At 42.9% G+C, this 16,022-nt stretch overlaps 1 protein-coding gene across 8 annotated transcripts in view; it reads right to left on the bottom strand.

Moving 5' to 3' along the window:
- Positions 1-16,022, bottom strand: part of MTUS2 (microtubule associated scaffold protein 2) — a 322,948-nt gene that overhangs the window by 73,351 nt on the left and 233,575 nt on the right. For all 8 annotated transcript variants that reach the window (XM_032982805.2, XM_032982803.2, XM_032982802.2 and 5 more), the window contains one exon: positions 14,318-14,479. In XM_032982805.2, coding sequence (XP_032838696.2) covers positions 14,318-14,479 — 162 coding nt within the window. The remainder of the gene's footprint in view (positions 1-14,317; positions 14,480-16,022) is intronic.

The following is a 16,022-nucleotide window of genomic DNA, read 5'->3' as shown; positions in this document are numbered from 1 at the left end:
CACCACAAGTGTATATTTCTTGAACCTCCACACTGTTTTAATTTTGTTCTAAATTTGTTTTTTAAAAGTTATATTAACTCTGACCTGGAACAAAATTTACTTCAAACTCTTAGTGTTATTGCCTACAGTCTGGAAATGCGACACTCCAATTACCTCTATGTTAAATGCCCATACATTAGCTTTATTCCTGCTGGCTGCATGTGTTGGATTTGTGTGTGTGGCGGGGCTTTGGTAATGGGGGAAGGGTGTACAGCAGTGGCCCCTGTCAGAAGCTTCTCAAAGCTCCCCTGGCTCCAAGCTGGACCCACCTCTGGCCAGGGCCAAGCCAATTAGTGACGGTGGCTGCGCCTCTGCGAGAACGTATTTAAGAAGGGGAACCTGAGTGGGGGAGGAGTGGTGAGGAGGAGCTGTGAAGGAGATAGCTATGCAAAAACTGAGGTCAGAAAGGGAGAGGAGGAGAGGAGGGGAGGTGATCCAGGGCAGAGACTCCCCTGAAGCCCATGGCGAGAGGGCGGGCTGTGCCCCTGCCACCCATGGAGGTCCACGGTAGGTAGAGCAGATGCCCACCTGCAGCCGGTGGAGGACCCCACGCCAGATCAGCTGGCTGCACCTGAAGGAGGCCAGGACTCTGAGTGAAGCCTGCGCTGCAGCACTCTGTCACTGGGAGGATCATGACCTGTGGGAGGAACACATGCTGGAGCAGTTCATGAAGAGCTGCAGCCCGTGGGAAGGACTCACGTCAGAAGAAGTTTGTGGAGGACTGTCTCTCATGAGAGGGACCATCCACTGGAGCAAGAAAGGAGTATGAAGAGTCTCGCCCTGAGGAGGAAGGAGTGGCAGAGAGAACATGGGATGAACTGACCACAACATCCATCCCCTGTCCCCTGTGCTGCTGGCGGCGAGGAGGTAGAGAAATCAGGAGAAAAGCTGAGCCTGGGAAGAAGGGAGAGGTGGGGGGAAGGTGTTTTTAAGATGTGGTCATATTTCTTGCTGCCCTACTGTGTTTGACTGGAAAATTAAGTGGTGGTGGTGTTTAAATTAAACTGATGTTCTTTTTCTCCCCTAATGAGTCTGTCTTTTGCCCATGACTGTAATGGATGAATCACCCCTCCCTGTCCCCAGACTTTTGTTTTATCTTCTCCTCCCCATCCCTGAGTGGGAAGGCTTCATGGTGCTCTGTTGCCCTCTGGGCTTAAACCAGGACACTGTGTAATCAAGGTTCTTAGCTCTGAGCTTCCCAGCAAAAGGCTCCTGACAGAGCGGGAACCATCACTAACTTCCAGGTTTCCAGGCACAGCTTCTAAGGCTCTGACAACCTCCTCCGCTACAGGAGCTCATGGAGCGAGAAGTTGTCTTTCTGATAACCAGGAATCAAAGCCACAAACTATTAATTTTTATATGAATTTACATTCCATTTAAGGTTACAAATCTCCCAATATTTTCTCTTTCTTAAAATCTATACTTGTATACAGAAATGGATATATCAGGCCATAAGATAACTGTGAGCATAAATACTTGCTCGTGTTTTCTACTAGTGTGGTTACAGCATTTATTTTTGGAAAATGCATCCAAATGAACAGTTTTTTAAAGGTATTTACATTTCCTAATTAACATACATAGCCTGCTTCGAACCAAACAGAAGAAGCAAAGGCAAAGTCATTAGAAATGCAAGGTAAAATGCTTCAGGCTTGTTAAATCATTCAGCAATCACTTGGAAAAAGAGCAGACAAACTGTGCTGGTTTTGGCTGGGTTAATTTTCTTCATAGTAGCAAGTATGTGGCTATGTTTTGTATTTGTGCTGAAAAGAGTGTTGATAACACAGGAATATTTTAGTTACTGCTGAGTAGGACTTACACAGAGTCAAGGCCTTTTCTGTTTCTCACACCACCCCATGGGCTGGGGTTGCACAAGCAGTTGGGAGGGGACACAGCCGGGACAGCTGACCCCAACTGACCAAAGGGATATCCCGTGCCATGTGGTGTCACGCTCAGCATATAAAGCTGGGGGGAGAAGAAAGATGGGGGGATGTTTCCTTTCCAAGTAACTGTTACATCTGATGGAGCCCTGCTGTCCTGTAGATGGCTGAGCACCTGCCTGAAGATGGGAAGTGGTGAATGATTCCTTTGTTTTGCTTTTCTTGAGCGTGCAGCTTTTGCTTTACCTATTAAACTGTCTTTATCACAAACCACGAGTTTTCTCACTTTTACTTTTCTGATTCTCTCCCCTGTCCCACCGTGGGGGGAGTGAGGAAGTGGCTGTGTGGGGCTGAGCTGCTGGCTGGGGTTAAACCACGATGGAGACAAAGTCACTTCTCCATTCCTCTATCATTGCTGAATGCTAGCCTGGCAAGCAGAGCTAAATACACCTTATCTGAGACATCTTCTCACGAGCTGCTGCAGAATCAAAGCTTGAATTTGCCTGTACATTTCTGAATCTTTAACAGCCAGTACAGTGGCATAGGCTTCAATTTGTTTTCACACTTTGGACTGAAAACAGGCCAACAAATTGTGCATTGAGTATTTGTTCAAAAACAAATCCTAACATGCTGTAGACATTATTAACAATTCAACGGGACTGGTTACATTCAGTTGGATTCCAGCTGTTCTTAGGCATATTTTATAAGTTAACTGATGCAGTCTGCAAGTCTAAAAAACCTGAGGAAGTGTTTTCTGTCACTCACAGACACAGAGAACCACTTTGAGCTTTCTTCTGCCTTTCCTCCTGGTACTAATGCCTAGTTGTGTCCTTAGTGAATAATGACACATCCATGCATGCATTGTTTGAGATAGAATGAGCAAAGCTGGATGTATGATGGATTCTGTAGAATAAGAGCAGTCTAATTCTCTCTAGACACTCTCTACATCCTGTGATCTACGAGACACTCAAAGACTGTGAATAAATAAGTAGATGTAGAAGGAAGACTGCGTATTTGTTGAATTAGAAACTGCTAACACTTGTGCTTTTCCCTTTGTGTTTGTTTCAAATTTAAAGTCAATCTGTTAAGAAAAAAAGGACAAGGACTATTTCATTGACTTGTCTGAAAGTGATTGTTTTCTTTCTTTCTATATTAAAACGAAAAGTCTTTTTACCTGGTATTAAAAAAAAAATAAAGAAAAAAATAAACCTAAGACAATGAACTGTTCTTTGGACTGAATAGAAAAATCTGAGGGTAACTAAGAACATCCAACATTATCTGAAGAGTTAAAACAGCTACTCCTTCTCTTCCCATCATTTTACATGAATCCCATAGCATTTTATTGTCTCTTCCTCACACAGTTGTGCTACGGCATGTTTCAGGGTGGTTACCAGGACACAGGCTGGAAAACTTGCAGTTGAACATCTCACTTTTCACCTGCAGTGTAGCACTACATATCCCTATGTTCAGTACAGGAACAATGTGAATGTAACCCACCACGTATTCACTATTCAGCTTTTAATGGAAAGTGTTTGCAAAGGGGAAGAAAGCGGCAGCAGACTCTTCTCCCTTCACCCCTGCAAGAGCACTGGTGCTCACTTTTTCCCCCTTGGCTGGCCTTAGCTCATCCTTTTCCCTCCTGCTGAGGTTGTGTTGTCTGGATTTTCCAGAAACTGATTAAAGAAGCACATTTTACACTGCAAGCTTGCTAGTGAAAGCAGTGACAACACCAGCCTCCTCTTTTTCATCTTGACTGATTGTATTTAACAGCCTGGCCTGTTACATATGATTTACTGGTACTTGTAAAAGCACAGACATTGACTGGGTTAGTTTTCTGAACAATGCATTTTATTGTTTTTAATTTAACGGGCCAATTAGAAACAAGATGCTCAACTGAATTCCTTATTGCTACCGTCATTGCACTCAAATTAGGAGATTTCTTATGGGGAATAACAGTCTCTTATCTGTGAGATAAACATTAAATAAGAACAATAACTGAGCTGAAATAGGTATGACATTAAAACACATTGCTCAAGCCCTACAACAAGACATAGCAAACAGAAAATAAATCAACTCTCTAATTTCACAGACAGCTGGGTGGCAAGCCCAGCTTGGTGGGAAGAGCTGAGGTCTGGAACAAGCAGCAACCTGATGCTCAGGAGTTTGGATCAGGACTGCAGACACAAAAAAGGGAGCCCAGAGCTGCATCAGTAACCTGAAGGTGAACTAAAGTTTCAAAAGACAACGGAGTTTAGAGATACCAAGCTGGATTTTCTGTGGGTTTCTATGTTCTGAGAGAAGAATGTGGCTGAGCAAGACCAGACAGGGATGAGACCATAGAGGAAGCTGTATTACATGAAGAGAATAAAAATGAAGCAGAACTGGTCAGAGGTAAACCACCTCCCAAATCCTTACAAACAATGATTTATTCATCCATTCTTTTTTTTCCTGAATTGCATGCAAGTCCTGTTGCCTTGCACTCATCTCCCCAGCGCAGAACTACCTTTTAGCTAGACATTTCTGATCATGAGCTACTCCTCCTGAACATGCAAAAGAGACCACAGCACTATAAAACAACACATTTGTTGCTGTGCCTATGGTGGCACATTTATTCACCTGTGGGCCTAAGATGTTTGTAGCACATGGAATTGTACAATCAGCTTTGTCAGAAGGACCTCTGAAGTCCCCTGGTCCAGTCTCCTGCTCAGAGTGGGTCACACTAGAGCAGGACATGCAGGGCTTTATCCAGCTAAGTTATAGGTATCCCTAATGATGGAGGGTTCACCACCTCTAGACAACCTAAATAATTCACAGGCGGTCAAACAATGAGAATTTCCTGTGTTTCAACATGTGTTTGGTGTCTCTTGCCCTGTTACTGTGCACCTCTGAGAAGTGGCTGGCTTTCTTCTCTCTATATCTTCCAATTAGATAGCTGAAGACTGTGATGGGATCTCCTTTTGCCTTCTCTGAACAACCCCAGCCCTCCCAGCCTCTCCTCCTGGCCTGCCCTGCCCCATGCCTCAGCCCTTTGACCATCTCGGTGGCACTCTGCCCCTCTCATTCCAGTATGTCACATTGTTCTTGTCCTGGGATTCCCCAAACTGGACACAGATGTCTGTGGCCACACAAATTCTGAATAAAAGGGTAGGACCACTGCTGCTGCAGGCCGTGCTCTTGCTTATGTACCTCAGTATGCAGCTAGTCTTTCTTGGTGCAAGGGCACACTGTAGGCTCAAGTTCAACTTGCTGTCTAGCAGGATCCCCAAAAAGTGCCTTTTGGCAGAGCTACTTCCCAGCCAGCTGGCCCGGCCTCTCCTGTTGCCTGGTGTTACTCCCCCAAGGGACAAGACTTTTCATTTACCTTTATGAACTTCATCAGGTTCCTGCAGGCCCATTTCTCCAGCCTGGTGAGGTCCCTCTGAACTGCAGCCCTGCCCTCTAGCATATTGACCAATTCCTCTTGATTTGCTATTGTTTGTGATCTTGCAGAGGGAGTGCTCTATCCTACTTTTCAGGTTTTTAATGATGATGGTAAGCAGTGTTTGCTTATCAATCCCTATTGATGCCAAAGTCTGCCAGCCGGACTTTGTACCTCTGATCACAACACCCTGAGCCTAATGCTCTAGCCAGTTTTCCACCACCTCATTGTCCATCCAAGGTCAGAAGCAAGCTGAGGTACACTCGGACTTTTTCCCAGACAGTCACAGAAGAACCTGGGTGTGAGAAGGGAGTTGCAAGAAGAGGCTTCAGGCCACACTCACGCTGTTGAGTGGCTACCAGAATGATTTTATGCAGAGAATATGTCACTCCCAGGCTCAATCTATGTGAGCCCCCTTCAGAATGGGAAGCCTGGAGCATGTGAAACCAACGCTTCTGGTCAGGAAATAACCTAGGTCTGCGGTAATTTAATTATGCTGGGTGAATCCACCATACTGCTTCTGGCTCTAGGCAGGTACACCTGCATGGTGCTGCACTTTGTGACTCTCCAGAGCTGCCAGCACCAACGCAGGAATCGCTGCCTCTCTGAATCCCCTTTCCAGCGCACAGCATGGACATGCCCTGCTTGGATTATTAACTGCCGCGGTGCGTTTCACTGACATCTTTTTTTTATGCACTCTGAAGGGCTCACCAGATACACCACTAACCATACCACATCAAACTGAAGGGTTTTGTCCAAATTATGACAGAAGTAGATTCTATTTTGATTTAGTATCTGAATTGTACCATGGTGAACAGTAATCTAATGGGTTTGTAAAACAAATCCCCTGTGAGGGTGGGAAGATGTTATTCTGCTGTTTCTGAGCATTGCCTTTTGCAGATGCTTCCACATTTTCAGAGAAACTTAAAGCAGAAAATTTATTATATGTGTGCCACAAAGATTATATATTTTTAACAACATCTGTGGAAAGAGGAAACTTATATGTCTTTTCAGAGGTGGATCTTAGCTGCGAAGTTCCTGGTGGAAAGCTGCTTTCATCTGTCTTTAAACAAAATATGAAACAATAATAGAAATGGTAAATATTAGGATAACACTGTATTTCTCAAAGCAGCTAATATTTTTAAGAGAAATTAAAGGACCTGTCTCACTTTTTCTAGTCAAGTATGCTTTTTTTTTTTCCATTTTTTTATATGTTGACAGGCTTGTAAATATGAAAGGGGTCTAATAACTCACAAAAAAAGGGCTGTGCAACACACTGAAACCTAATTAAGTGTACTCTTTTCATAGACTAGTTGAAAGACAATCAGTTCATGTCCTCAAAACAATTTACATGACAATGATCTTCCAGTGTTATTGTCCCATGACAGAATTGTTTTTTTGATCAACAGAATCACTGCACAACAGCAGTTATAGGAGTCCCTTTTCATTAATTAAATGTATTTTATTCTCTGTAGTCCAATTTATTTGACAAGCACTTTTAGTAAAATACCAGGAGTATCATCTCTCTTGATCAGTTGTCTTTTTTTTTTTTTTTAATGAGAATTTACAGCACAGGTGATCTTCTCAGATAACATGAAAGGTTTCATGTGATTTCTGTTGGTTATTTTCTACTCATTAATATAGGTAGATATGCTCCTTTGTGAATGAATTTACTATTCATACATTGTTAAAATTATGTACATCTCTGAAATACAAATGTAATTCTTACATTGCTTGATACTGAATTCTCTCAAAAAGATTATTTATATTTAAATGACTGTCATCCTCTTTCTGAAATACTTTCTTCCCTTTTACTTTTGTAAAATATACTGTACACAATACACAGTTACTTTAGCTGTAACTGCGGAGTGCTCTAAGCACTTCGGTAACTGCATTGTCTCACACAGGTGTTTGGACAGATGTATGTGTTTGTGTTTATACACACATATGCAACATCAATCCCTATAACAATTACTACTAGGTGATTGCTAGGATTACTATACATAGAATATCTATCATATCGTTCTCCAAATACACAGAACATATAGAAGGAATCATTGTGGTTTTCCTACTTTTCAATATTTTACTGTATGGCTGACTTCAGTAGTGCTGCTCATGGGACAGCCTGGACTTCTGACTTTGAATGAAGCTGGTGACTTCTTCCTCAGATGCAAAATTCACCCTTAAGGTCATCTTACTGATTCACTTTTTCTGATGGGGAAATATGGCTCACTTTCGAGATGGTATTTGTTTGTGTTGTAAGTCCTTTCTGCTGGATGTAGGGACTTCCCCCCATCCCCAAGAAGGGGTATGTGGTATGAAGATATGTGTCTCACTCCCAGTTAAAAACTCTATCCATGGCAGAGACCATCCCTGTCTCCTTGGTCACAGCCTCTGTGTAGTGTCTTGTCTCCTGCCAGGGGGGCAAAAAAAGGAACGGGATATTGTGGTGGCTTAGTTACTTCCAACCATAACTCCATGGTGGGGCTGGGCTGCTGCCAGTTCAGCTATGGAGAAACTGGGCTGAGGTGGAGGATAAACACATGCCCCACCAACCATCCCTTTGCAGATGCTGTCCTCATGTTCCAGCTGCAAATAAGAGGTAAACAACAAGCAGGCTCACAAGGCTGAGATTGTCCTTCCTAGGAAGGGTTTGTCAGATGAGCCATCTCTCCTTTTATCTTCCAAGGCTACCCTGGCAACCTGGAGGTGGGTATCTTATACATTTACTAAAACTGTTGATATTCCTAACCAGGAACATGATGAAACATGACAAGGAGAAATCCATGTCCAGCTAAGACTTTCTGAGATGTATTGTTGATACTCCGAGTCTTCCCTTCAATACTCCTTAATTCAGCATATAAGTAAAAGCACGTGTACTGGAAAGGGTGTGCTCTACATCCCTCCTCAAAACTTGCGTCTGGATCTCCTGTAACTGCATTCTTTGTTTGAGAACAAAGACTACCTTCAATACATGGGCATCCAAAATGGTCACTGGATATAAGATAACCTGTAGTCTCATTAATTCAAGAACACTTCAAGTAATTTGACTTTTCTATTGTTCTGTCTTCCTACATCATGGTTGTTATTCTGTTCTTCAGTTTGTTTGTATGTAATTGCCATTATGTGATACTTCAGAAGAATATTAGAGATTTATTTATTGCACTGTTTTCAGGACATCTCATGCCTTCAGTTTGGAGCACTGGTGAAGGTTTCTCCAGTGTTGCTGTGGCAGAGATGAGGCTGGCTGCTTCCCCACGCATGACATTTATCATCTTTATGACATACCAGTGTCAGTGACCCAGGAGTGGGGGGTGCATGGAATAATTTTTAGTGTACCTTCAAACATTTTTGAAACACTGATTTTATCTCTCTGCTCCCATACTGTTATCAGTCTCCTGCCTTGTGATGTCCAGCAATAATGCCAGACTTGCCCAGCATAGACTGGTAGCCTGTGGTTGTTCTTCCCACTTTGCAACGACATTACAAGCAGCCCTTTTACAGTGTCTGCACGTGCAGACTTTCAACCTTTACATCCTCTATCTGCTGCAAGACATCCTTTTGGACACTGGTCTTTTCAGCACAGCCATGCACTTTCTCTGCCATATTTAAAATATGGTATCTGACACAATTGTAAAGGGCTTTTGTTAGATGCCTTTGTTTGCCTGGGATCAGAAAGCCCAAGCAATGTGAACACTTCACTGCCCTTTCTCCACTTGCTTCATTTGATCCTTCCAATTTAATAAAGAGTTCAATTTTTAAAAGGTGGTTTTGAGCTTTATCATTTAAAAGATGTGAAAAACTGTCCGAAGGACACTTAAACAGAAGATTTTACATTCTATAGGGCTCCCTATCACATTGGGATCTACAAGCAGTGTTCATACATTGTTGCAAGAGAGGCAGGATTAGACTTGCTAAAAGACCTTGTCATTATCATTGCCTTGATTTATTTCAGCTCTGCTTCTGTTAGATACTTAGCACTGTGAGGAACCACGACACCATTTTAATAAAAAAAATCATTACTTGACCACAGATGCATCCACTGCTACCTTCACTCGTATAAAAATTAAACCAGACCATTGGACTAACACAGTTTCTTTTGTTTCTGTCTGTTGCGCATAATAACAGCAACTTCCTAAACTTGTCTGCTGTATACCTGTTCAGGATCTGTGTCTGACTGTTTGCATAACACATCCAGGTACCCCTACTTTACATGTTTAGTTTCCTTCCACAATAAAATGGGCAAGTTTTACCTCACCCGACTGAGTCTTTCTATCAAGACTGGACTATAAATTCAGTGAGGTGGTGAAAATGGGCTCCATGCATTGCTGCATCCAGTCTTTGCTGGTACAAACAGAGGTGCCTTGCTGGGACGAGGCTGGGCAGGTGACTTGGAGCCCCCGATCCCCAGAATGCGGAGTGTAATTTCAACTCTTTTCCAGTTGTGATGGATCTAACACATTCTGGCAGCATCCCTCCTGTCTCTCTGCTTCTGTGGCTTGCATAAGTAAGCATGCGGGCAATTCCCATCACATCTCTGGCATGGAAAGGCTCTGGTGGGCTGCTGGATTGAAACCTGCCTCCTGTTCTGCACACTGACAGCTTCCCAGCTGTGACAAAGCTTAGGAAACATGAGCAGAGGCAGACTAATGGCATTTCAATGGGAAGAACAAAGCTGACTGTTCTCCAGTGCAAGCCCGAACACTACACTTTCTTCATAGGGCAGACCTATACGGACCCATGCACCCATAGACACGACGATTGAACACCACACTCTGCACAGCCTGGAGGGAAGTAAATCCAGTTCAGAAGCTATACTGCCTTGTCTCCAATGGGCCTATTAACTCAGACACAGCGTGACATTAAGAGCCACAAGTTCACTTCTGGCCAACTTGAAGCACAGACAAAAGAGTTTCCTTTTGTGTGCACCCATGGAGCAGGCGTGGTTACTGGAGGGTCATACAAAGACAATAACAAATGTTTTGAAGGAAACTACACCAAGATTAAGTGACAACACAGAAAAACACCTCTTAGCAACCTCAGGACAATAAGCAAATTAAGGTTACTTAGAAGGAAGAAAGTTGGAGAATTCATAATGATCCAAATTCTCTATGGTCTTTTATTTTTCAGTTTTGTCTCAAGAGGTAGCAAAATCTAGCAAAAAAATTAGCCTTTAATTTCATAGATAAAATAATTTAATAGATTAAAATTCCAAATTAAAAGTCAACTTTAGCTTTCCACTAGCCTCAGTAGTTCTTTTCCCCTTCAGTTTTTATGCCCTGATGTGACGTCAAACACTATATCTGGAAACCTACTGCCTGATCAATATTGTTTTGCATTAAGTTGTACTTTCTGCTCCTCTGTGTGGGCCTGAGATTTGGTACACATGCAAACTCAGAGGTGACAGCCTGAACCATTCAATTAGTCTGGCCTATGCTAGGTTTTGCATGTCCACATCAGCGTGATGGCATGTCAAATACCACGGTTCCAGCTCATTGTGGTGCCCCAATACTGAAACCTCCCTGGCAAGGACTAATTCTTGTGAGGCTGCACAAGTAGCAAAAGACCCAGATTTTCTTGCCTTTGACAAAAGAAGCCTGGAGGCCAGAAGAGCTCCTCTACAGAAGCTTGAAATAATCCTCTAAAACTTATCATTCCAGTGCCACTAGTTGGAAAATAAAGGCTTTTGCTGGAGTTGTCTAGGGGCAAATCTGATACTAATCAAATACTGAAGACATAACTTAGCTAGGGACCAGACAAGAGGGAAGGATTCATAGATTGGTCCATTCCCCAGTTAGTGAGTGCAGATGATGGAAGTAACCAGTTTTCTGGCAGTAAGAGAAAAAAGTCACTCCTGGCTGTCTTGGACAAAAGACCACATCCTCCTCCCTTGACTTCCACTTAGCTGGACTACATAAGGCAAATGGTTTCAGCTTCATCTTCCCTGACAGATTCTCTAAGCCACTGATTATAACAGTAAGTCCTTTTCTGCAAATGTTAAGTAAACCAGGTATATTAGGTTTGCATAGCAGGGTTTTCGGGGGGTGGGGATGAGGTGGGGGGTGGGTGGAGGGGCTACAGGGGTGGATTCTCTGTGAAGATGCCAGAAGCTTCTGCCCATGTCCAACAGAGATAATGCCAACTGGCTCCAAGATGGATCTGCTGCTGACCAAAGCCAAGCCCATCAGCAACAATGGTAGCGCCTCTGTGATAACATATTCAAGAAGGGAGAAAAAAACCTGCACAAGATCAGCATCAGTCAGAAGAGAGGAGTGAGAATATGTGAGAGAAACAACTCTGCAGACACTAAGGTCAGTAAGCAGCAGCATCTGGGAGAGAGGAGTGAGAGTATGTGAGAAAAGTAACACTGGAGCAGAGATTCCCCTCCAGCCTGTGGTGAAGACCATGGTGAGTCAGGCTGTGCCCCTGCAGCCCATGGGGGTCTACAGGGGAGCAGATCTCCACCTGCAGCCCGTGGAAGACCCCACGCCAGAGCAGGTGGATCCCTGAAGGAAGCTGTGAGCCCGTGGGAAGCCTGCGCTGGAGCAGGGTCATGACAGGACCTGTGGACCCATGGGGAGAGGAGCCCATGCTGGAGCAGGTTTGCTGTCAGGTCTTGTGACTGATGGGAAGGACTCATATTTGAGAAGTTCATGGAGGACTGTCTATCGTGGGAGGGACCCCAAGCCGTAGCAGGGGAAGAGAGTGAGGAGGAAGGATTGGCAAAGATGTGTGATAAACTGACCACAACCCCCATTCCCCACCCCCCCAGTGCCACTTGGGAGGAGGAGGTAGAGAAATTGGGAATGAAGTTGAGCCCGGGGAAAAGGGAGGGATAGGGAGAAGGTAATTTAAGATTTAGTTTTGTTTCTCAATACCTTACTACAATTTGATTGGCAATAAATTAAATTAATTTCCCTGAGTCAAGTCTGTTTTGGCCATGATGGGAATTTGTGAGCGATCTCTCCCTGTCCTTATCTCAAACCATGAGCCTTTTGTCATATTTTTCTCCCCCTGTACAGTTGAGGAGGGGGAGTGATAGAGCAGCTTGATGGGCACCTGGTGTCCAGCCAAGGTCAACCCACCACACCAGGTTAATCTAACTTGAAACTGGATGACCAGAACTAGTAATGCATCAAGTCTTTGTCCCATATTTTGTACTGATATTTCCCCCCCAGCTTCATTTGCAGTGTGTGTTATCAAACTCTGAGGGACTTACAGAGAGATGAAACACTCTGTTGAAGAAGAGCCACACTGGATAAGGCTGGTGACTTATGCAAAATTCTTTCTTTTGGAATCTGAACTGTTAGATCTAATCTGAATTTAGTGGAATTTCTATACATTTACTGAAGCTCTCCCATTCTTTAATCCTTACAAATCTGTACGGACATATACAACTCTTCACTCTAGACCATGAAGTGTCCTATCCAAACTGTCTCTCTAAAGAAAAATGATGAGTGGAAAAAGTCTAATGTCTAGTCCTGCCTTTCCATGTTAGAAGATTCATTAGTGACCTCAGTGGACACATGGAATGACCAGTTCAGGCACAGGCTTCTCACCAGTACGTTCCTCCAATAATGGTTTTAAAAATTACTGTTGTTTTTAAATGGTCACTGATGTTCCTTTCCCTTGAGAGGCTTGGAGGATCTCCTGGGGCATGAGGAAGCAAGAATGAGCATAGAGATGCACAGAGACTTTGGTGTGCGAGAGCTTGCCACGGTTAGAGGAGTATCTCTTGGGCCCTGAGGAACTTCTGTGTCTTTCATGAAGCTCCTCATGGAACTCTGAGATCTTGGCCAATGGATGTCCAGGGGTCATGGCAGTGCAGAAAGGTAAGTGCTGGGGCTGCATTAGAGAGAAAGGCAATGGAACAAAGAGGAGCTAGAACAGGGTAGGGGAACATTGTCCACTACTGGGTAGGAAAGTGATTGAAGTCGCCTGGGGTGAGGAGATGTCATCTGTAACCAGGGGAGAGGGTGTCTACAGCCATGCTTTTAAACTTATTTTATATTTATGAACAATAATCATATTGACCCTGCTTGCAAGTCACAATGAACAGCCCTACAACATTCACTACACCCATACTTGAGTTTCTACATTGCCAGCACTCAGAGTGTAATAGATGTTCATTGTCATGGTACCCTCACCTCTCCCCACTCAGTGGGCAGGCAGATGGGCCAGTGTTAGCAGATCTCAAGGGCAGGCAGCATGAACTGCTCCTTACTCTCTCAAAAGTGGTGAGTTCTACCCAAGAAGATACACTCCTACATCCTTGCCAAGAGGAACCTGAAGTTCCTACACCATCTCCAAGTGCCAGGCTGCAGAAGGGGCAGCATGAAACAAGTGTGAGCAGAAGAAGGTGAAGATGCACATGTTTTTCAACAAAAAGTGCATTTGACAGAAAACTGTAAACTTTCCTGTTGTGAGACACTACAAATTATTGCTGGCTGCTTTGAGACATAACTAGATCGAGATAAAGGATGGCTTAGGTAAGGAAACAATTTGGAAACAAGACTAGGGTTTTGTTTTTTTTTTTTTTTTTTATTTATTTACCTGCCTCCTTCTCCCTTTCTGAGTGAAAACACCAAAAATTGCTTAAGCTTAGAGGGCAGTATTCTCATCCTTGGGAGCATGCCTAGCAATGAATTACTTGCTCAATGGAATGCTTTTGTCTCTAAAACAATGCAATGTTTTCAAACAGCTGTTCGGTGAGAGCCAATAACATATACATTAAATCTCTGGCATGTGTAGTTAGGGACACTAAATACCTTCAACTCCAGACATAGTTCATAAAATGAGATTTGAGCTGTGTTGTTGACTGCGTTTCAAAGAGACTACAGCAAAGAGAATACAAATCAGCACATTGGCAGTGTGGCCAAGAATGGCATAAAAATTAATTGAGTAAGCAGTAAAATAGCATCATAATAAGGTTTCTGAATTTCTTGGCCTAATGCAGGTGGTCTTTCCAGTTTTGAGCACTTACCAGCAGGTGCTGTGGCAGTTTTTGGTGCTGGAAGTAAGCTCTTGCGTGGAGTCGCTGTGCTGCTCGATACCTGTGTCGTGCTCTTGCTGCTCCCCTTGGGGATATCTTTAGAAGGTGCAGATGCCTTAGGAGTATTTTGCTCTTCATTTCCAAAGCTGGAACCTGCAGGACACCAAAACTGCTCTAATCATAAGTCCGTAAAAAATATATGTGAAGTGTGGTATACAGACTCAGCTTGTATCAGCAATTATAACCTACAAAGACATACTCTTATTGAAATATAGGCTAAGTTACATGGACTTTCTCCAATACAAATGGTCATGTAGAAATAAAGAATTCCCAGCAACTTACTTAAATGTTGAGTCTTGGCAGCTGTTGAAGTCTGCCTCCAACAGGAACTTAACACCTGCTTTTGGTCTAGTACATAAAGGTATCTGGCTGCAAGGCTCATAAAGAAACCAAGGAATTTCTAAATATCAGGGTGGATGAATTATTTTTGGCTTTGTAGCTGCTACAGGAGCCACTCTACACGCTCACCTTAACACCTGGGAATTGCTGGCTGTGAGAGTGAAGGGGAATAGTAGGAATCAGTGGTGAAAGGCGATAAATTCTCCTACCCACGAGGGATTTCCCACAAACAGTCCCTCAGACCACACTCAGACATTTGAATAATAAGATGAAAAACAACAAAAAAATTTCTGCCTTAACTCTCTTATCCACTTCAGTCATATACTCATAATGAATATTAGGTTGCCAAGGTTTCCATTTTATATTGACCTCTTTCAAAACCTCCAATGGGGTTGGTTTACTCCTGCATTTGCCATCTAGGGAATAGTGACATCCTAGGCTCCTTGTAGATATAAGGCAATCAATCTTTTCTTAACGTTTGAAAAAGGCAAAGTTGGAGTGTCTTCTTTATTGAGCGGAAAGACAGGAGCAAAAGATTACTGCACATCTGGTCTTGAACATTTGCAGAAGGATGAACATTTTGTTTGAAAAAATGAGTGGAGATAGTGGCAAGAAAAACATAGAATTTCAGAAAAGGACTATGATTTTTATTTCCATTATTTTAAAAAGAGACAATACATTGCTATTTAGTTATTGTCTGCAGGAAAATTATAACATTATTTTAATAATTGTCATGTCCAAGTCTCCAGTATTTTTAAGATGTAGGCTTCTTAAATGGGTGCAAGTAAAAGAAAGATATTTTTTTTTGTCTTTCTTACTGAAAATATTCTAGGAATAAAGTGCAGGTGGGAAAAGAAAATCCTCTTTTCTGATAAAGGAAGAATATACCTTTTGGCTCTGACAAAACAGCTTTCAGTTTTGCTGTGTCTTTAAGGCTGCTTGCATATAAGTCTCCATTTAAAGCACATATCTGCAGTATACATGGGCTTCTACAAATACTGGTCTTTTGTTCAAATAATAAACCACATTAAAAATTCAAACAAAACAGTGTACTGTACACAGGAACAGAGAAACCTGAAACATTTGTCACCTTTACACTGCTGTACACATCAGATCATTATTTTATATCCACACTACACAGATTTTTCACCCGTGTAACAAACATTTAAGATTATGTGCTGAATTATCTGCTGACAAAACATTGCAGACTTCAATAAAGTCACATCAGCAAATCTGGCCCAGCCTGGCCAAGTCTCCTCGGCAGTTGTGCATGAGGATACCTCTACCAGGTGCCAGG

This window comes from Tyto alba, unplaced genomic scaffold (genome assembly GCF_018691265.1).
Source record: "Tyto alba isolate M040663 unplaced genomic scaffold, T.alba_DEE_v4.0 Super-Scaffold_2, whole genome shotgun sequence".
NCBI lineage: Eukaryota > Metazoa > Chordata > Aves > Strigiformes > Tytonidae > Tyto > Tyto alba.
This window is presented reverse-complemented; position numbering and strand designations above follow the sequence as displayed.